Source organism: Petromyzon marinus, unplaced genomic scaffold, assembly GCF_048934315.1.
Source record: "Petromyzon marinus isolate PM22_M1 ecotype Great Lakes invasive population unplaced genomic scaffold, UKy_Petmar_22M1.pri1.0 PM_G_Scaffold_81, whole genome shotgun sequence".
NCBI classification, from domain to species: Eukaryota; Metazoa; Chordata; class Hyperoartia; order Petromyzontiformes; family Petromyzontidae; genus Petromyzon; species Petromyzon marinus.
Genome location: NW_027423037.1, coordinates 798,493 through 822,366, shown reverse-complemented (window position 1 = coordinate 822,366; position 23,874 = coordinate 798,493). Strand labels below are relative to the sequence as shown.

Below are 23,874 nucleotides of genomic sequence, written 5' to 3'. Positions count from 1 at the left end.
ATTTCCCTCCTTAAAATGCAAATCAATTTATAAAATTTTTGACATGCGTTTTTCTGGATTTTGTTGTTGTTATTCTGTCTCTCACTGTTCAAATAAACCTACCATTAAAATTATAGACTGATCATTTCTTTGTCAGTGGGCAAACGTACAAAATCAGCAGGGGATCAAATACTTTTTTTCCCTCGCTGTACGGTGTGAAAGAACCTCAACATACATACATACAAAATGCATCTCAGAATATTTCACAAAGCATGGGTGCTTATTGATACATGGGTGCTTATATTTTTATAAATGTAGCAAAGGCTACAAAGGAACGCATTCAGACAATGATCAATGACTGATGAAAATTATATGCAAATGTATCATTTTGGCTAACGTTCAAAATTAGACCGCACAAGACAGAATCTACGAGGCAGACCATACGAATGAGACAGAAGAAGCTTGATAACAAAAAATAATGCAGTCTTTAATGGAATCGTGTCAAATCACATTATTTACACATTCCATTACCAGCCTGCAAAGAAAATAAATACGCGCACAGCACGCATTCCACGTCTGTCCCTCCACATGAACATTAAAGTAATTGTATACATCCCATCTGTCAAACCTCCATTCTGGGAGTGCATAATTGCAGCAAAATGTGTTTAATACAATAAAACGCTGCACCAGTTTTGGAATTCAGTGTCTCATCAGCAATGTCAGATTTGCTTGGATCAACGCTGGCGAATGGCCAGAAGTGTATCGGTCTTCGTTTGATGAAATACGATATGATACCCAACCCAAAATAATCACAATTGCTCGTAGTAATAACTTTGTAAATACGTTGAATCACGATGAAGGTACTCACAGCACTCGTGTCCACACATTTGTTTATTTTTACAGTTGTGAAGACAGCTTCTCTTGGAATCTTCCAAGCCAGCAGAGTAACCTTCAGAAACAAACGAGAGCTCTGTGGAGAAGTCTTCACTGTAAACGTGTTTTATAACGACACATTACACATCACGTGACAAATACAATCAAACGCTGAATGTTTATGAACATTACTTTCAGCATATTGTAGGTCGAGCGAAGAGTCGAGATGTGTAAGCCACTCTAGTGTGCAGAAGCATGTCTTAAAACGTTCCAAGGAGGGTGGGTGAGACAGTCCTGAAGATTTAATTAGATCCCTAAAGTCGTGATTTAAAGATTTCGTGACTGCAGTGATTCGTATTCTTGGTTCTTTCGGTAAAGTCACGTTGAAGGGAAACAATAAAATAATAAAAAATATATAAAAAATACAATTCTTACGACGTTTCGACTGCAACACAAGCAGCCATCATCAGGTGTGATGACTGCTTTGTGTTGCAGTCGAAACGTCGTGAGAATTTTATTGTTTTATATATATAATTATTTTATTGTTTCAGGTATGATGACTGCTTGTGTTGCAGTCGAAACGTCGTGAGAATTTTATTGTTTTATATATATTTTTATTTTATTGTTTCCCTTCAACGTGACTTTACCGAAAGAACCAAGAATATATATCCCTAAAGTCGTATAAAATATATACAGTTCATGTATTTTCTCTGAGAATAAAATATTAATTTTCGGGGTCTCAAGGAAGAGGGGAGGGGGAGGTGGTCCATCACCGCTGTGTCAGTTTGGAACTCTTGAGCACAAGAGAGATGATCTTTGCAGTAAAGTTGTATATGTACAGGTTAACTTCACAACAAAATATAATGCACCACACCTAACGTCCCCTATGTATATTGCCGCATACTTGTCACAGCATGAGTTGGTGGGAACAATTGCACAATTTAAGGATTATATGAGTGTTGTAGATATGAAGATGCTGCATTCTAAATTGCTTCCATGGGATCAAATGCATAGAGTCTAAATAAACCAATTGATATAAAATGCATGTAGAAATGAGGCGACACAAACCATTGCCGGCTGCTTGTGCCGCTGCTGAGGCAAACGCCTTTGGTTTCTCACAGGTAGTAGCATGCAGGGATTGGGCCTGCTGATGTCTCCCATTCCCGTAGAGCCCAGAGGTGCGAGGGCTAGAGTAGAATGGTGTGAAGTTCTGATGGATGTCCATACCAACTGGGAAAAGCATTAGAACCACATTTTTACCACGATAGCTTTAATCATCTTCACCACATTTTTTGTTCTGCCACATACACAGAGAGTGTGAGAAACCTTTCAGTTGTAATTGATCCTGAGCACGAGTTGTCTATCTACTGTCAACTCTGGAGAACCTCATACCTCCACCTGCACATTTTCCACGTCCACCATTTCCTTACCCCAGCTGCCATCCACACTTTCACATCTCCTCACATCCTCAAACTCTAGATGATACAAGATGCTCCTGACAGGCTTCTCGTCCACATCCGTAAACAAAACATCACCATAATACTGAGATCCCTCCACTGGCTCTCAATGTAATCCCAGATCAATTTAAAAATAGCACTCACCGTCCTAAAGATACTCCATTGACTCGCCCATGCCTAAATCTCTCCTCTCATCTCACTCTACTCCCCTCCACATATTCTTGACTCCAGCAACCAAGGTTTTCTGTCAAATTCCCCCTGTAAACCTCGGTTCACTGGGAAGTTGCTAACTCTCGTTTGCTGCCCCCATAATCTGGACCTCCCTCCTCCCAGTCATAAGTTCTGTCGACGCCTTTCTCCTTGTATAAATGCAGCATCAAGAGCTTCCTTTTTCCTCTGCCTATGGCCGACTGCCTCTGTAAAAATAATTTTTTGAAAATATGCCTTCTGATTTAAAGCTTTCGTGACTGCAGGGATTCATATTCTTGGTTCTATTCGGTAAAGTCACGTAGAAGGGAAACAATAAATTAATAAAAATATAAAACAATAAAATTCTCACGACGTTTCGACTGCAACACAAGCAATCATCATCTTGCTGTGGTTTTCACACCTGATGATGATTGCTTGTGTTGCAGTCGAAACGTCGTGATAATTTTATAGTTTTATATTTTTATTATTTTATTGTTTCCCTTCTACGTGACTTTACCGAAAGAACCAAGAATATAATATGCCTTCTGTTTGTGTACGGTGTCTTGAGATGCTGTCGCATTTAAATGTCATACGAATCCACATTGTATTGCAACCTTTGATAAATAACAAGTTAAATTGGACGAGAGGCTACATGGATGAAATAGAGTTTGTGTGTAACGTGTGCAAGATTGGCACTTGTTCGGGAATTGACATCTGTGCTCGGGTACCAGTAATTTATTTTTTACCTAGACCTGGTACCAGTATTGAGTTGAAATTTATTCCAGGACACTGCACAGTTTCGTTAGACCTTGCCCAGGGGTCGGCAACCAAAATAACAATAAGAACCTTTTTTCGAATTCGGTACAAAACTTGATATTTCAACAGCTGCCATACTTGTGAATACTGTACGTACATACATTACGTCATGAAGCAATCTGTATGAAGCTGAACGCGGCTCCGAAGCTGACTCCTGACCAAGGCTGACTGAGAAATATGTCCTGATGTAGTCTGTGGACAAGGTGGCAACCCTGAGACTTACCATATGTAGAGCTGAGGAGGTAAACGTTGAGCTCGTCACTCTTTTCCGGCCGAACTTCAATCTTCTTCATGAAACTCCCTGTTTTCAGCAGCATGTAATCTCTGTGAAGGTCATATCGGTTGTATATGTAGTTTCTGCAACTTACTATTACTGCAGGTGTCTTAATAATTAAATATGTGCGCTATGTTGCACTGACGTTAAAGATTTCTGACATTCAAAACGAGTAGACCAGTTCGACTCGTTGACAAATACGAATACAGAAATACGTAAAAAATTACTAAATTGGAATTACACACAGCAACCATCGCCCCCTACTGGCAACCTTATGCCCAATTGCAGGCCAGGTGCTAAATCTCCTTGTGTCCACAGGGACAGTTGTCACTGGGGGTGCCCATTTAAATGTGTCTGAGACGTGGTGTAAGTCGCTTATTGCGCGTCAAGCGCTCATAGACACCCCAGAGTAAAAGGCCCTATCAAAAACAGGTGATTATTATTTTAAAAAATTCCAGTAACAAGTGCATTTAAAATGTTGTTACATTTGTTTTTAGGAACAATGTTGTTTACATATAGGAAGGAGGCGTAATGTCTGCCTATTTATTTTGTTACATTTACTTCTATATGATGCTAATTTTCATGCTCTATTCCTTTATATTGCTGTATGTTCAGGGGCTGAATGCCAATGTCGAGATCTGATAAACCACGAGAGCTTCAGGAGCGAGTTTGTGTCGTTTTTATACTGCTCGGTTGAAGGAGAGCAGAGACCACAGTGGTTTACTGTCTGGTCCATAGTTTGGGTTGCATGGCCACTGATCGCACTGCAGGAGACGTGCGCGTTGGCCTGTTTGATGTGGTCGATGGTTCACCGGTGTCTTTGAGGAATGTCAAAGCAAGGAGGTGCGATGTCTGGGTCTCTAATTATCAGGCAAAACGATTATTTTGTTCGATTCAACATAGAAAAAAAACACGTGGCCTTGTCACAATTGCTGCGATGTGTAATTTAAGCGCACGTGATGATTTGCCGATGGACGAGGTTGTTGTCGGCGTTGCCCAGTAGTAGCGTGCAGCAGTGGTTGTTTGGAGCTGTGCGGTGAGACTGTAGGTCCGCACAGTTCTTTAGTATCACTGTAATTATCACCTCAGCCACACCTTTGTAGTACCGGTTACCCTGGAAAAAAAGCAACCAGTGCCATTCTGAATTGATGATATGCAAAGCTTACCAAGCCATTAAATTAAATTGAATATTACTAAGGTGAAGACAAACGTTAAATAGTCGATTCCTTCATTTAAAACCTAGTGAAAAAACATTTAACAAATGACAGCAACGGCCACTTGCCCCACTGTTGTCACCACGTCTGTACCAAGATACGGGGTGGCATTACAAGTACTCTTTCTTTCTCAAATGCGCATTGAGGTGGTGACCATCTCTCATTTACAACCCCTGAGACAGTGGTGGAAACAATGCGTCTCTATATAACCCATCAAACAATCGCTGTTGACTTTCCCACAAATCGGTGCCTATTTTATCTACCACGGAGGGATGATGGAGTGAGTCAACTCCCAGCTACGACTTGAACTCGCAAACATTCCGATGGCGGGTCGCTCACTCCACTGCTGAGCCACATGGATAGTTTCACAGGTGCAGTATTATCAAAACACTAATTAATGTTTGTCTTCAGACTCATGCTGTTTCGAGTTCCGTATTTTCCCGCATATAACCCGCGGGTTATACCACTTTTTACAAAACAAAACAAGACCCCGTGGGGTATATGCAGATGCGGGCTATCCCTAAAATATTTTACACGTGTGACATGTCATAACTCGTTTAATTTTTTCACTGCGCAACACTTCCAGTACCTTTGACTAAAGCACTGCTGAATAAACCACTCGCACTAAAATTGCACGCGTTAACATGTTTGAAATGATTCGAATTGCTTGCACAATGAAACGACAATGTTTCAAGTGGGCGCACTTTGTTTAACCGGGGTACATGCGTCTGCGGGTTATATGCGTATGCGGGCTATATGCGGGGAAATTGAGCCACATAGATGGATGGTTTCACAGGTATTTGGCAAAGTCCTAATTGACGTTTGCCTTTGAAAGCCTGCTGCTTTGAGTACGTTGAAAGTAGCAACGCACTTAAAGGGAAATTGATTTGCACCCGAGCCATGTGACTGTGCATTAGTTTCTAGATTTGAAACTTTCGTGACTGCAAGGATCCATACTTTTTGGTTCTCTTCGGTAAAGTCACGTAGGTAAAAAAATAAAACAGCAAAAATCACGACGTTTCAACCACAACACAACCGGCCTTCATCAGGTGAAGGGACCAGCCTGTCTCGAAGACTGCGCTGGAGTGAAGAAAAAAAAGGCCGCTTGTGTTGTGGCCGAAACTTCGTGATTTTTGTTGTTTTATTTTTTACCTACGTGACTTTACCGAATAGAACCAAAGAGTATGTGCATTAGTTGTTTTTAGCAATGTGAAATCTTTGATTGGAGTCGGGGTTCCGTCTCATGCACCTGCTCCACTCTGACTTGGTACTTGGGCAGATGCTGCACGGCTTCTTTGATCTGGTTCCCAAACGGAGGGTGTCTGTTCACTATCTGCACAACGGAGGAATGCACCACCAGCAAAACGTCATTCGGTTTTGTTGCAATGTTGTTTACAAACAAGAAATACGCTCATCATTGGCGGGTGTTCCTATTATTAAGGAAGGGTGACGATTGTAATGTGTTTCCCAATTGAGTAATTTGCAAGTTACTTTTTACATTTTGCTAATTTGGACAATCACGCCGGTACACAACGGTCTTCTTGGCATGACATCATGGGGGTCTGTGACGTCCATTTTGAAGAAGATGGCGTCGAGCATTTTACGGTGAATAAATCCGCAGTATAATTAACCAGAGCGGTCTGCCAGATTCGAACTGCGAGCTTCTGGAACAAGCGCTGCCACTGGGCCAATGGCATTTACGGTGTAGCTACCGTATAATTGTACTGGGAAGTGCGCTAAACACCAGCACAAACATAGATACATGTTGTGGAGATTAACACTACACCCATTATCTCACCAACTCAATTTCCCGTCCATGAGTGTTTGCAATTTTCTCAAAAGATGTCAATCCAGCGTTGACCAGTGCGCTGGACATTGAGAAGCCTACAGCAGAAACACTGAGGTTAAGTAATGTTTAATTGAAGGGTCTTTTGAAAAGAATGCGTGGTTGTAAATAATTTGTATGTGTTGCTCTTATACGTGAAAGAGATTATAATTACCGATTTTTTCAAGTTGTTTCAAAACGGAAGGTGAATTTTCCCAAAGCTTTGCATAAAAACATTTAGCGAGGTGGACAGCATTCAGCACGGCCTGGAAATTATTCTGCTTATCCTTTTGCTGCAAAAATTCGGCAAGACCTACAACCACAAAACAGAGATATAACGGATGTAAATACTGTCATGCGTTTAAACGTTAACTTCAGAAACAATGTACATTCGTTTAAATAGTGCAGTTTAAACTTACATTTTGTAAGACGGATTCCAGTCCTGAAGATTTTGGCAGTGTCCTGCATCAATGCAAAATCTTGCACCAGTACACATCCCAGCTGAGCTTGAATGAGACTACAAACAACGCGTCATTTCAATTATATTCTTAGCTCTTTCGGTAAAGTCACGTTGAAGAGAAACAATAAAATAATAATATATATAAAACAATGTTTTATATTCTAAGCTCTTTCGGTAAAGTCACATTGAAGGGGAACAATAAAATAATAATAATATATATAAAACAATGTTTTATATTTTTAGCTCTTTCGGTAAAGTCACGTTGAAGGGGAACAATAAAATAATAATATATATATAAAACAATGTTTTATATTCTTAGCTCTTTCGGTAAAGTCACGTTGAAGGGGAACAATAAAATAATCATAATAATATATATAAAACAATGTTTTATATTCTTAGCTCTTTCGGTAAAGTCACGTTGAAGGGGAACAATTAAATAATAATAATATATAAAGCATTGTTTTATATTCTTAGCTCTTTCGGTAAAGTCACGTTGAAGGGGAACATTAAAATAATATATATAAAACAATAAAAATTATCACGACGTTTTGACCATAACACAAACGGTCGTCATTAGGTGTGTCGGTTTGCAAATGAGTGTCAATACAAACCTACACACCTGATGACGACCGTTTGTGTTATGGTCGAAACGTCGTGAGAATTTGTATTGTTTTATATATATTTTATATTTTATTGTTTCCCTTCAACGTGACTTTACCGAAAGAGCTAAGAATATGAATTACTGCAGTCACGAAAGCTTTAAATCAAAATCATTTCAATTGTGTAGCAAAAGCTCAATTCTCTACTTGAACAAACAGTTTTTGCAATATAGATGCAGTTTCGAGTGTTAAAATGAGTGTCAATACATCTTGAAGGCTCTCCAATTAAAAGGTGTGATCTGTATGGTGATATCAAATGGATAATAATCTGCAAATGTGTAGAATATTAAAACCCTAAACACGAAGTTGCGTTGCTAACTATAAAGAAAGTTCATAACCAACTCCAAATGTACGTATGTGTTATCTTAACAGGAGCATTGAAATCATAGCTGTACTTACCAGTTTATTTTCATTTCACTGTTTTTTATTTTACCGGACATTGGAAATCTGAAATGACAGAAGCATTCAGATTCACTCATAATGGTTTGGCCAAATAACTAATACACACTGAATATACAATATACACTTAAAATGTGCTAATACAGACTTAAACCCCATTCGTTTATCCATACAATATTTTTTAATACGTAATACATTAACAACTACTATTGTCTCAAATATGTAAATGTTTTCACACTTGATGTTTCACTATCCGAGAAACCTTTTAAATTAAATCATTAGAATCCAAATTCTAGACCGATAAAACATTTGATATGAAACTTTCAAGATTATTCCAGTGTAGGTTCTGGATTTTTATTCCAAAAAATATAATGACATTAACACAGGATCTTAAAAAAAATAGCTAACATTCTTCAAACTGGCCAAATATACCATGTAAAAATTGCAATTAATTGTAATGTAACTTTACCAATACACATTATGCATAATTGTATATTTACATATGGCAACTCACCTACATTGGTTTAAACAAAAGTGACTGCTGATGAGACACGGAATGTCAAAACCAGTCCAGAGTTTGGTTGTGTGATACCAAGTCTGCTGAAATGATGCACTCCCATAATTCCACGTGGTTGATAGGATGTGTAAAATATATGTATTATTTTATGTGGATGGACAGATATGTGAAGGAGGCATATTGTATGCTTATTATTTTTTTCTTCCATTCTTTACGACGATGCTAGTGGTTATTTGGTGACGTGTCACTGATTGTTACCGTATCGTGTGCTTTTTGGCAAAGTTCAATGTGTTCAGGGTTTTCTTCTCATTAACGCGGAGCGTGATGTCTTTATACTCTCGACAGCTTGAGATAAGAGTCACCTGTAAAGAAGGTCAAAGATCAAGATGTCATCATCATGGCCAAAATCATTGATGCTACTACTACACAGAATTAAAAAGAATTCCACCCTCCGTCAGAATCTCGCAGCTGCTGCACAATAGACACACGGTGAGCTCCCAAATCTGCCCTGACACTAAACCCACATCCATTACGGGAACAAATCGGTATTTAACGGCAATTACAAACCTCCAAAACGTTTACAATACAAGGTGTCCTAAACCGAAAATGTGTCCAAAGAGATCAGGAGCACAATGTATCAATTCAGCTAATTGCTAATCGCAAAAATACTCTCTTGTAAAATACACGCGGGAGTTATAACCTGGTGGCTCAACTAGTGTAAGTGAGTGGCTCACAGACGGCAGGCTCCAAGTTCAAATACTGCTGGTGAGTTGACTCAACCCACCTTCCCTCCGAGTTTGATAACATGAGCAGCACTCTGTTAGTAAGTCAACGGTGGTTGCGCTGCAGAGAGACCCCTGTCATAGGATTGTGGATTCTCCACGATAGTCTCAGGGCTGTCAACGGTAGATGGATAACCTCAGTGCTCATTTGGGCAGGAAATCACTTTGACTTGGTTCTGAATGCCGCTGTACAATGCATTGATTATGTCTTAAAACGTAGGTGTTAGTTGAACCTTGTGCCAGATGCACACCGATTGATAGAATTGTCAGCAACGATGTATGCAGTAATAAACTAAAAGTCTGTCTTTGTAAGTAAAACTAAAATGAGACGGTATCCTTACTCCAATAAGGTGCACTGTATAGAAACAAACGATGATGATCGCCAAACATGGCTAAAAACTGCTCAATTATCGGCACAATTGTAAGTCCGCTTATTAATTTGTTTCTTACAAAATAATTCACGGCCTATTGTCAAACATCCAAAATGATAATTTACAGCCGCTTGTCAAATCCGCTGCTGTGAGTCGTTGTGGTTGTTTGCTATGTGTCACATACACACACATATCCTTGTCTGTTAACATCATTACAGTCACCACCTGTAATGCGTTGTCACGAACCCTTTCAGGGGTCTCGACCATCTGCTAAGTAAGGGGACATTGCCGCAGCAAGCCTTGCTAACGTAAGTCGATGGTGATGTGGAACAATGAGAAACCAACCCTGTGACCTCACTTACCAGGTCTTGCACGGCTTCCGAGCCCTGTATTGTGCCAAACAGCTTGATGGTATCAAATGCCACGTAGTAGTAAGCCATCAATCTACCAACATCTGGACAATATCAAACCATTTTTTGTTAAAATAGCAAAACACATGAAAGCAAAGGCAAAGGAGGTCCCATGATATGTTAAAATAAACTGTAATTAAATGCCAGGGTGCTGGTGGCGGCTATACATCGTGCCTGTAATGCAGGGTTGTTGGATCAAACACAAATTGGTAAAACTCCCTTCCCAAGGTTGCCAAGATCGCCATATTCTCGGCTTGCCAGGGGGTATGGCGGGAGAGCAAATTCATTATATCCGTACGCACGGATATTGAGTTACCACCCCTTGCACAGGCGGGGGTTTTTCCATGCACAGACACTCATCAATTAATGGAGTTGGCGACACATCCCAAAATAAGCAGCTCCAAGGCTCGGGCAATAGTTGGCGAAGGTTCTCACTGCCCCCCATTATTGTCTGGGGGTCCCCCCCCCCCCCGTGCCTCCGTTAGGAACCTGCGCACGTGACAAATTCTACAGCACGTTCTGAGATGCCGATTTGCATTGACGACTGGACGCTATACACAACATGAAAATGCAAAATGACATTATGTTTTTTCGTCACAAATAAAGCGAACAAACACGTCATGATATGCTGTTTCAGCAGAAGGATTATTTACCTGTTGGCTTAATATCCCCATTCTGCATACAAATTAGCTTGTAAGCTGCCAGCGAGTTCAAACTCTCTAAGCATAGTTCTGAAATAAATAATGCAAAAGAAACATTAACGTCGTTGTGGACAAGACAACAAATTAACTAAGCAGGTATTATGCCTTCCCATATTTGTCTCTCCACTAAAATCTGCTTGAAACATTCATAGCTAACAGAGTAGATCATTGCCTATTCATGTCTGGCAGGTCACGAGTATTGCTTCAAACAAGCCTGACTGCGTATACATTGAATGTCGAAACCGGTCCAGATTGTTTGTTGCTGCTGAAAATATTCACTCCCAGAAGGCCGTGTGGCTGATTGGATATGTTAAAAAACAATGATTCTACTTTTTATGCGGAGAGACAGCTATGGGAAGAAGGCATATTGTCAGCTTAATTATTTTGACATAACGATCGTTAAATAAATACAATTAAAGAAAAATCAATGCGTCTCATACTCATTGGTTCTTTCGGTGAAGTCACGTAGGTAGAAAAATGTAATTAAACTGACAAATAATAAATCACGAAGTTTCGATCGCAACACAACAATCGGTCGCCCTCAGGCGGAAAAAAATCCTCCATCAGGGAAACAGCTGAACCAGCGAGAGAGCTGCGAGAGAGCTCATCCTCCTGGTTCTTTCGGCAAAGTCACCACGTAGAATGGAAATACAATAACAAAAATAAAACATAATACGATAAAATTCTCGCGACGTTTCGGCCACAACACAAGTAGCCTTCCTGAGTCACAAAAGCTCTCTCGCTGGTTCAGCTGTTCACGCTGCTGAATTATTATTTTTTTTCCCGCCCGAGGACGACCGCTTGTTGCGTCGCGATCGAAACGTCGTGATATTTACGATGTTTTGTTTTATTTTATTTCGTCTACCGAGTCTGGATTCCTGCAGTCGCGAAAGCTTGAAATCAACGTTCAATTTGTCTCAATTTTAAATAATTAACATCATGCTGCTTGTAGTGGAAACACAAGGAACAACTTGAATTGACCAACTGGCTCTTTCAGAGGCTGCGTATATGGATATTATTCTCAGTGTTTCATCTTCTAACAAGTAGACAGGTTTCTTGAATTGAGCAAGGTTGTAAGAGCTTGAGAAGTGAGACCGTGGGAGGGAATTCACAAGGACTATAAAGCATCAGCACCAGGGGGAAGAATCAAATACAGAAGTGTCTTGACCTGTCGCGTGGTGGCTGAAGACAGCAACGTACGAAAAACACGAGCAAACAGTTGTATTTCTCTCAGTTTCAAATTGTCTACTATTATTCCAGTAATATTACAGTTTGATGTTAGATTATGTTAATATCACTATACCTTGCAGAAGTTGCTTCTCAATGTCCTCTTTGTTCAGACCAGCGGCAAATTCTGTATCAGTGATTCGTACAGAGTACATTTATTTTTCAGTATGCTGCCTTTTTATGCATCGCTTGGCTTTAACAGTTGAATATCTTGTCATAGTCAAAGTCAAAACTATGTAAACACTTGATGTCAATGAACGAACTCTAAATTGTCAGAATGTTTAATATTCACTCCTTACAAATATACCGTAATTGTGTCCTTTGTACTTAAGAACATTCAAACGTGTTATTTCCTCCAGTCAGTTCATAATATTTTTGAAAGCCCCAAACGTGAAATGCAATTACAGCTAAAATTACTGTTTTATATTACAATAGCTGATCTATGCAAAAGCATAATGGCTCAAAATACCCAAAGATGGTTTCACACAATGTTTTAGTGCATTGATTCAACACAAGCAAAACTGTGGACCGGTTTTGCAATTCAGTGTCAAGTCAGGATTGTGTGAGCCAATGCAGGTGAACTGCCAGATCCATAATATAGTTTTTTTGGGTGAGATCGCGTAAATATATAAATGTGTGTCGTTAAAACCCGCCACCACCCGACACAGCCAACTAGTAAGGGTTGCCACGTAAACAGAACGTGCCAATTCATCACTAGTACAGCACACCGATGTGTTGCAGAGCCACAACATTTACAAACTGAGTACGACTTTTCGCCAGTAATTACAACTAGCTTCATCAGGGTGGTGGTGGGTTTATCGACACATTTATATACAGTATTAAAACAACTATTATGGATGATATTGGTCCCGAAAGCCTACGTGTTAAACGAACTGCCAGATGTTTACAGGCAAGGGCCCTCTCTGTTTGATATGGGTCTTCGCTCAACACAAACCTACATAATATACATCACGTTATTTTGTGTTTCATTCGAATAAGTGTCGTTCACTCAAATACATTTTGAAAATTAATAGGACACACGTGTATATACATCCTTCCAAAATACCTATACTACTCAAGAACACATTTTAAATGTATGTTCTTGATAATTTTCTGAAATAAATGCACGAATAGGTAACTCAACCTTTTCCAATACACCTACTCATGTTTATTGTTATTCATTTTATATGCATCATTGGAACCTGGTGATTATACTATCGCACACATTGCGATAATATAATCACGCGGATATTGTACGTTTTAATTTTGAATTGTAAATGCATTTCTTACTGTAATACTTTGGGTTTTTGAGTGCCCGAATATACAGGAATGTGGATCGGATCCAATCCAATGCCACGCTGACATCTGTGATCGTGTGCAGTACAATCTCCGCATTGAGGTGCTCTGTTAAATTCATGTGCAAACTGCAGGAGACCGAAGGTGTTTACAAATTCACGGTAGCTACTTTATAGCAATGGGAACATGGAAGTTGCAGAGGGAAAGCTGATTGATGGAAATTCACAAAATGTAGGAAAAAAACGCATCATTCTGAACGTATCTTGAAATCAATTGAGAAAGTTTTCATTACAGCGTGAAATTGTGAAGATCCTGAACAAGATAGTATAATACAAAATAAATGTTTATTTTGATGTGGTACTTCTCCTCAAAAGAACCAAAGTGCTGTTACATGTGACAATGTCAACATTTAATACTTTGCACTAAGTAATTGGTCTAGTGTTCCAAAGAAATAGTATGGGCGTCAGTTTTCAATCGTGACTTAATAACATCGACAATGCCCAAAATCACGAATATGGCTGGGGGGGGGGCATTCCACAGATGGGGAACCACACAGCAGAAGGCCCAATCGCCCTTGGAGTGCTATCTCATCTTTGGGATGCAGAGAGGACCGGAATCCATGAAATGTAGATTGTGAGATAGAATACTGGGATTCAAAAAGTCCCAAAGGTAGGTGGGTGCTTTGTAGGCCAGTAACACGATCTCAGAGTCGACTCTGAGATTCACCAAGAGCCAAAGTAGAGATTCCAGAACATGTGTGATATATTCGGATGAAGCGGTTATAGGCAAGAGTCAGGCAAGCTGCGTTGTGAAAACATTTCAGCCTATTATACTCTTTGGTTCTATTCGGTAAAAGTCACGTAGGTAAAAAATTAAACAACAAAAAATCACGACGTTTCGGCCACAACACAAGCGTCCTTCATCAGGTGAAGGGATCAGGCTGTCTCGAGGACAGCGCTTGAGTGGAACAGAGCCACGCTCAGACCGCGACCTTTAAGCGTGGCTGTGTTCCACTTCAGCGCTGTCCTCGAGACAGCCTGATCCCTTCACCTGATGAAGGCCGCTTGTGTTGTGGCCGAAACGTCGTGATTTTTGTTGTTTTATTTTTTACCTACGTGACTTTACCGAATACAACCAAAGAGTATGGATCCTTGCAGTCACGAAAGCTTCAAATCTAGAATTTCAGCCTATTGAGAACTTTTGCTGGACGCATGCCGAACAAGATGGCATGGCAATAATCGACAAGAGAGAAGAGACGCATTATCCAAATTATCTGCATAATAGTTTGACAAGCATGATGTCGTGCTGACAATACTTTGAAGGTGAAAAAAAATCACTTCTGAATTTCACATTTCACTTTTCACTTTTCAAATAGGCCTCAAACTTCGGAGCAGGGTCACAGAAGCCACCAACGTTGTGTCTGTTACTGTGGGTGATGAGCTGAAGTTGAGTGCACGGAGCCGAGAAGTATAACCTCTGTTTTGTCACAGCATTTTTATGCATCAAAGACTTAAGGCGGAGGAGTCACTGGGGCCAAGATATCGGGGTAATGAGAGGGGAGGGAAGAGAGGGAGAAAGCATGAACAAGAAGAAGCAGCGTCTGTTTTTGATGACATACCAGACATGCAAGTTAGAGGCATCAAAGCTATGAAGAAAAATAAGTAAGCTTGGGCAGGACATGTCACGAGTAGGAATGATGACCAGTGCTCAAAACTAACGATGGAGTGGTAGCCAAGGTAATGGAACACGTGGATTGTTGTATCACTGGACTGTGAAGGATGTTTACGGCTAAGAAGGCCTTCAGCGGGCAGTGTATGCCGATGCTGACTTTATACATGACGTTCACAAATATGTACATGTTCATGCCCAATATATACATATAATAACAAAACTGCTGTTATTGTCCTACCTGCTTTCTAGTTTCTGGGTCCCACTTAGCATTTGTTCATATTTTTCTTTCAATTCATTTCTTGTCAATATCACCGCAGTGGCTGAAACATCAAACTGTAAATGATATCACGTATGTTACTTCACATAAAAAATAGATAAATAGCCATACTAATAATGAACTAAATGCAGGAAAATATTTAATGAGTTTCAGGAAATGCAGATGGATCCTTCATTGAAATATTTGCCTGATTTATTTGGATATGTTTTGTGTTTGGGAGGAAACGAAACTTCCTGGGGGAAACACAGGTTCACACATATGGGTTCATAACCAACTTTCTGTACTGCCATCTCTAGTGGGTATGACACACAAATATACACAATCCACAAACCTTTCGGTAAAGTCACGTTGAAGGGAAACAATATATATTGTTTCCCTTCAACGTGACTTTACCGAAAGAATATGAATTACTGCAGTCACGAAAGCTTTAAATAAAAAATAAAAAATCCACAAACCCTTGCTACCACAGGTATATACTACTACTACAAAATACAAAGATCCCCCGTAGAGCCTTAACTGGCTGTCGGGGCGAGTGCCGTTAGTGAACACCTGTGAAGGCAAGCACGGCACACGAGGGGGTGGGTGGCCAGCACCAGGTCCGGTTAAGATAATCGTTACTCGGGCTTTATAACGCAGCGCGCTCACCGCTACACTACCGCTCCCCACTTCCAGCATGGCGACACGCGTCTATAATCTATTACTGTGCTTGTTATTCTATTGGAATTGACGCTTTGCTATTTTGCTAAAAAAAAGCACATGCATATGTTTTAACAAATGGTGAACATGCTATGACACATTCATAATTGAGCAAGAATAGTGCAACAGTTCACTTCATCCTGCAGCAGCAGCAGCAGCCAGGTGGCTCAGAGGTAGAGCGGCCATCTTGCAATGGGAAGGTTGTGAGTTCAACTCATGGTTAGAGGTTGACTCAGCCCATCATCCCTCTTTTGGTCAATAAAATAAATATCACTTTGTGAAAAAGTCAACATTGGTTGTCCTTTGGAAAGACTCTCCCATACCATTGGAATTAAGGAGGTTCACCCCTGGCTTAGGGCTGTATATAGTAGATGGGCATCACATCAATGCACAAATAAACAAGAAATATTTACCCCTTCAAAATAGATGCTATATCGTCCACATGATGGGTTTCAAGAGATGGGATCTAATAAACTAGAATACATTTGTGCACAACGAAAAGTAAGGATGTATGAACCAATATAGTCAGAATATGTGCATCTACCTGTGGTCTTCCTGCCCTGCCAATCATCTGTAGAATATCTGTTTCCCCATATTCCTGCACCATGCCTCCCCCAGTGTAGTGCATGCTAGATTTGACGATGACCAGGTGTGCAGGAAGGTTTACACCCATAGCCAGTGTACTTGTAGAGACTGCAGACAAATCAAATAAAAACATTCAGTATTTGCACCATTCTTTTATCACAAGGCAATCACAAAAAAAGGCGCTTTGTGTGTGCACATATTCTGCAGAAGTTTCGCAGTAGGGGCAATGTTGCTATATGCTCCATAATATAAGTTTTTGGGTTAGATATATATAAATGTGTCGTTAAAACCCGCCACCACCCGCCACAGCCAACTCGTAAGGGTTGTCAAGTAAACAGAATGTGGCCAATTCGTCACTAGTACAGCACTAGTGTATAGTGTAGTGTAGTTTATAGTAGTGTATAATGTAGTGTAGTGTATAGTAGTGTAGTGTATAATGTAGTGTATAGTGTAGTGTATAATGTAGTGTATAGTAGTGTAGTGTATAGTAGTATAGTGTATAGTAGTGTATAGTGTAGTGTATTGTAGTGTAGTGTATAATGTGTATAGTGTAGTGTATAATGTAGTGTATAGTGTAGTGTATAGTAGTGTAGTGTATAATGTAGTGTATAGTGTAGTGTATAGTAGTGTAGTGTATAATGTAGTGTATAGTGTAGTGTATAGTAGTGTAGTGTATAATGTAGTGTATAGTGTAGTGTACTAGTACAGCACACCGGTTGTGTGTTGGAGAGCCAAGCCACAGCATTTACAAACTGAGTAAGACGTTTCACCAGTAATTACAACTAGCTTCATCAGGCGACAGCCATATTGCTATATGCTTCCTGATTGGATATTTTGTGGGAACATTTACAAATACTGGACCTCGACACCAGCACACAACAGCCTACTCTCTTCAAATCATGCCACGGGATTATTAATGTCCACTCTTAAGCAGACGGCACAAAGTATGCTATGATTCATATACTTGCAGTATTAATCATAACGGATTGCCATATTCCAAATGCGAACCTGTGTAACCTCTGTAACGAGCGTCAAAGCGCGCTGCCGCCCCAATGCACAAAACATAGCGTAAGTAACTCGGTGAAGTTAATAAGTCATCATAAAAATATTGAACTCTACAAATTACTGTCATCATGTATCTGGCAGCAAATGTATCACATGCGGTTGGTCACAAGGCAGCTGTTAGTAACCACAATTTCAGCGGCATTGGTGCAACACACAAGCAGAACTCTGGATCAGTTTCAACGTTCAGTGTCTCAGCACCAGTCAGGTTTGCTTGAACCATTGATGGTGAACTGCCAGATGCTTACATGCAAGGATACTCTGTTAGATATCAGTATGGGTTTGTAATCTTGAAATATGCACACATAACAGCCCCTACTAATTTCACAAAGCCACATGCAAACCTGATGCATGGACACATATATCAATTTACAATCTCTCCATGAATAAATAATATGCTCATATTTTACGTACACAGTACTGGCAGTTCTCCTTGCAAGAAAGCATCTTCAATGTTTCTTCTATCAGACGTTTCCATCCCTGCATGATGGTATGCAATTCCTTTCATCAGCAAATCTACAACAGTAATAAAACAAATTACACGAATGTGAATTTGATATTTTGATGCAATTATTTTAAATCATCGTTAAAAACAGTGAGGGTTTTACAAGCTCACCTCTCAACTTGATATCCTTTAGGCAAGAGGCATGCTTCTGCAGTCTAAAATTACAATAAATGATCAGTATATATGGTGTAGTGGTGAGCACGCTAGACTTGTAATCAATTCCACCTTCGAGCGCGATCTTTTAACCCCCCCCCCCCCACACTGCCCCTGTCCACCGAGCAGTGTATAAATACATAAATTGGTAGGTCGCGCGTAGTGGAGTAAAGTGTGGGTACGCCTGCCTCTTCCAACACGTCTGGTCAATGTGAAAGAGTAGACCAATATCCCTCTAGAGTAGTGCTTCTCAACATTTTTATTCCACGGCACAAACTTTTGAGCTTACTCCATCTTCACAGCACACTAAACAAAAAATATCAGTTGGCTTTTCATCCAGCAGTGGATTGATCATGGCTGATGATGATGTGTCTGCACGCTCATCTCTCTCTCAAGTGATATATTACTACGGAAGGACTTGGTGCCATAGTGTAAGTGTGGAATTTTCACAATCACATGTGTCAATCTCCCCTTGATCACCTTGTTCCCTGGGCCTTAGATGCATTATGATCAGGCCCAGATTAAACTTATGAGGGGCCTAAGGCAAATAAGAGCGAAGGGCCTCGGTACGTATTTCATATTGCAAAATAAATTATGAAGTCAGTTTAACACGTAGGCTTTCGCGACCAACATCATCGTGGATATTGGAGTCATTCAACATATTTTTTCTCTCAAGCGGAGGTTAACACCAGCAGTGGCTCGAACAAAGAACTTGAGGACGGCACCTTGACCGTTACTTTTACACCAATATCTTAATCACAGAACATTTGCGAAACACGAATATGTGTAGAGCCCAATTCCCACGCCTACCTCTGCCTGTGCTGGAAATCAATCATGAATTTAGCATCTTTAGCCAGTGTGGCTGCAGCCAGCTGAACACTTCTTCTCGTCGCACAGAACTGTAAAAGAATAACCACAAGGTGCCTTCAATGCACACTATTAAAAAGTATGCCTGCTTCCAAAGGAATACACGTGAAATATCTAAGGCCTAAACCATTTTAATATTTATATATGTGCGCTTGACTAGGTGTGATATTCATTGTATAAATGCATAATTTTATAACGTTTTGTGTGCGCAAATGTATATGTGTATGGCCTCTACAGGTACTCGCTAAATGCTTCTTGCCCAGACAGCGCGAGGTCGTCACCGCCACGGACGTGGTCTACGCCCTCAAGTGCCAGGGCCGCACTCTCTACGGCTTCATCTCTCGCGCACTCAACCAACCCAAAGGCTCTCTTCAGAGCCACCCACCTCTTCTAAACGGCTTGCGCGCCAGCGTTACCAAACCGTCCACGAAAGAAACACTTTCTAAATGGAGCACACAATTCTGGCTTAGCAATCATTGGAAGGATTTGATAAACCATTTCAGGTCTTAATTGATTGTTCACGCTTACGGTGGCTTTCAGACAGCATACATTAATTTTTCGTCTCCCCCCTCCTCTTTTCAGAACATAGATGGACTAGTCCTTCTAAATAAACTGCCAAATCGCTGCACGTGGCGCTGACGTTTTTTTATAAATAAAAACACCGTTCAAAAATAAATTAATTAATGCGAACCGACACTTCTTTCAAATGTTTCTTGCCGTTGCTTTTCACACCTGATGACGACCGTTTGTGTTATGGTCGAAACGTCGTGAGAATTTTTATTGTTTTATATATATTTTATTATTTTATTGTTTCCCTTCAACGTGACTTTACCGAAAGAGCTAAGAATAATCATGTTTTTCTTGTTCATGTTTTTGTTTGTTGCGGTTGCACCCGATTCAAGAGCCGGATGGCTCACAGGGCACTACACCAAATAAATGAAACTGAGAAAACTGAAACTGAGTCTTGTAAAGACTAAACAGGGGATATTGCCGTTGTGTGATTGTATATGCATGGTGATAGATATGCAAGTGGGGAGTGGTGGTTAGTGAACCGTGCTACAAACCCTGTTACCCGAGTTCGATTCCCGCTCATGATCAAAAGCGACGGTGAATATTTCAACCAATTCTGGGGCTTCCTTAGGTCTACTCAGCCTCAAATGAGTACCTGCTGTGATACTGAAACATCAGCATTGGGGAAACAAAGGCGGTCCGGCGTGGTGCTGCCCACCCACCCCCTCGTGTGCTCATGATGGTCTTCATAAGTGCTCGCTTACCAGCACTTCCACCAGCACTTCCCCCAAAAGTCTGTTAAGGCTACACATGAGATTTTTGTCCACATGGCATTTCCTGTTTGCTATGTATGTGTCAATGGAGGCCATATACACCTTAACATATTCCATATTTAAGGGCTATGCATGCAAAATATTTAAATTTAAAATAATATGCAATTAAACTAATCATGCCATTTTGACTTGGAACAACAAATAAGACATGTACTCACAATGAGCGTTGGCTTTTGCTCAGAATATGTTTGTATAATTTTTGCGAGCTTGTAGTTGAGTATCAAGTCAAATTTAAAGGCAGTCTGTAGACGATAGAAAGGAAATCCCAACACGATTTTGCGGAGTTTCACAGGCCGATGCTTTTCATCCAATTTTACGAAGATTGCCGTTCCATCCCTATCAGACAACCACTCGGCAACCTAGAAAGAGAAAGGTGGATGCCTCAGCAATATTTGTAGAGGATATACAAATATTAATTTAAATGCATTGAGAGGTATTCATACCTCTCCATATTTTATATATATAAGTCAAAAAGAATGTCTGGGCATTTGCCCACGTGCAACTTGATTAAGATGACACAAATTCCTTTTAACAGTGGATGTTACAAATTAAATGCAACTAGTTTATAGTAGATGTGAAGGTTATTTTTTTACTCAAATGAGCATTGAGGCGGTGCTCATATCCTGTTTACAGCCCTGAGCCAGCGGTGGACATTCTACATTCTTATAACGGGGGAGAGTCTATCCGTAGAACCAATATTGACTCCCCCACAAAGTGATACTGATTTTAATGACCCGGAAGGACCATGGAACGAGTTAGCACCCCCAACGAGGACTTTAACTCGCAGCCTTCTGATTGCGAGCCGCTCGCTCTACCACTGAGCCACCTGGCTATTAATCAATGTTATAGCAATATATATACTCTTTGGTTCTTTCGCTCAAGTCACGTAGGTATAAAATAAATACAAATTATATATACGTGACTTCACCGAAAGAACCCAAGTGTATGGATTTCTGCAGTCACGAAAGCTTCAAATCAAGATTGTAGCGATACAGTATATGTTTAAACAATGTATAATAAGTATGCCAACTCACATCTTCTATATTGGGAATGGTGGCTGACAGGGCGATGATCCGTACTCCCGCACAGGTATGCAGCGGTTGAAGCGCATCCTTTGTGGAGGTTGGAGGGACAAGGTTATAAAGCGTCTTCATTCTGCTGACCACAGCCTCCAAGGTGGCACCACGTGACTCATCCCCTACTGTGTGTACCTGCACCATGACCCACAGCATAACACGACGCAACTTCCATGATTTTTTTTATATCGAAGTATCCCACGATCTTGTCTCAGGTTCTTTTCCTTGAGTTGTCCAAACTCGTGGAGACCATTACAATGCCTGTATCAGCAATTGGCCCTTCCCCATCCTGCAAGCATGAACCACCCTGAAGTACTGAGCTGTCGTGTACTCTTCCAGACTTCTGCATTGCTTACAGTATTCTGTCTTGCCACGAAATTCCCAACATCTCAGACACCTGGGCACAAATGCCAGCAACTTCTTTATAAGTTGTTTGAATGGGTCCAACTTTATGATCGAAAAATTAACACATGGTACTCCCACTTCAATTCGATGACCATATATTCAAATTAGGTACTGTAACCGTATGCATGCAATCCTCGGTTTACCTGCTTTTGTGGTACGTCATTTTGGAATAACGCGCGCGTTGTATTTAGACTTTATATTGACATACGCTAGGCAATTTTCGGAATATCGTCATCCGCAACACGAGATGCGCCACCCTAGCCTGGCACCACGACCCAACGGCGTTGCCAGCAACCAGTGCGGTACGATAACTCGTGCGCTCTACTTGTACGGCATTCACTAACTCTAAGCTCTAAGTCTGTCTCCCTCCTCGCCTCCATCCATCCCCTCCGCAACGCAACTCCGGCGTCTTAACAAGCAATACCATATTTCCTTATTTTATAGGAAGTAAATTAGAGTTTACGTGATTTTCTTTTTAATTTAAAGTATTATATTGTGGGTACATGTATTGTATTGATATAGGCTAGGATAATAAAAGCGATTATGCCAGCGAGTGCGAGTGAAATCCCCGAACCACCTCCTGTACCATCATTTCTTCTGGGAAAATTGCTATTGAACATACGCGATTTTGAGATACGCGCACCTTTCCAGGCACACGTCTATCTCATAAGTCAAGGAGTCCCTGTATAACTATGTCACTTTATTGGATTGCAAATCCAGAGCGCGCTAACCATCGCACCGCTGTGGCCGCTTCCTGTAAATTCAATACTGTGCACAGGAATAACCCGTATTCTTAGCTCTTTCGGTAAACTCACGTTGAAGGGAAACAATAAAATAATAAAATATATATAAAACAATACAAATTCTCACGACGTTTCGACCATGGTCGACCATATATATTTTATTATTTTATTGTTTCCCTTCAACGTGACTTTACCGAAAGAGCTAAGAATATGAATTACTGCAGTCACGAAAGCTTTAAATCAAAAAGGAATAACCCGTCTTACGTCGGGGATGCGTTCCTGAAAGGTGCGACAGCAAATATCCAAACAACGTCAATCAAAGCAATTTACAGGGTAGGTGGAGGCTGAGGCTGAGGCTGAGACGGACCCGAGAAAGGACGGCCGCTGCCATCGACGTATGTGTGGGTGGAGGCGACGCAAAACAGGTAGTGGCATCCATAAAGTGACGACGTATTTGCGATATGTGAGGTGGCGGGGGGGGGGGAGTAAATGGGGGTATCGCTGTATTTACAAAAGTATGCCGAGGAAAACCAAGAACAATACAGTCATGTACTCTACCTCATCGATCAGAAACAGCCTCACGACCTGCACGAGAGACCTGTCGTGCCACTGTCTTGTTGTGCTATCCCATTTTTCCTGCAAACAAATGAGGTCAGTGAGCCCAGTAGAGATATAAACATTACAATGTACAAACAAAAGCCCCGTGACCCCAGGTTCACACTCTGGGAGCGTGCCACACCCGAGTATGGAATTATCGGTGGATATGAGAGATCTCAGGGGAGTGTATGGCTGAATCAACTTTGCGGAGTGTACGGTTGAATCGTTTCCTGGATGTGAGGTGCAGCAAGCCCATTAAAGGCCTTGAACACGAGTAGGAGAATGTTAAACTCAATGCGGGTGTGAACTGGGAGCCAATGAGAAACCTGAGCACAGGTGAGATATTACGTTGTGTTCCGTATTATGTAGGTCAGCATCAAACTAGGACCCATATCTAACAGAGTGGGTCCTCACCTATACACATCGAGCAATTCAGAAAAATAGG

General features: G+C 40.7%; 1 protein-coding gene across 1 annotated transcript; it reads right to left on the bottom strand.

The window, feature by feature from the left end:
* Positions 1-506: 506 nt before the first annotated feature.
* LOC142921546 (putative ATP-dependent DNA helicase HFM1) lies at positions 507-23,685 on the bottom strand. Its single transcript, XM_076062950.1, has 23 exons — positions 23,632-23,685; positions 23,391-23,468; positions 21,643-21,819; positions 20,767-20,967; positions 19,209-19,297; positions 18,357-18,400; positions 18,155-18,256; positions 16,638-16,786; positions 15,359-15,453; positions 13,444-13,577; positions 12,230-12,280; positions 10,879-10,956; positions 10,178-10,269; positions 8,921-9,024; positions 8,146-8,193; positions 7,047-7,144; positions 6,803-6,940; positions 6,601-6,686; positions 6,052-6,135; positions 4,545-4,702; positions 3,538-3,638; positions 1,921-2,082; positions 507-514 (listed from the first exon to the last, which is right to left on the bottom strand). The coding sequence occupies exons 1-23, from the start codon at positions 23,683-23,685 to the stop codon at positions 507-509; spliced, it is 2,331 nt and encodes a 776-aa protein (XP_075919065.1).
* Between the last annotated feature and the right edge of the window lie 189 nt (positions 23,686-23,874).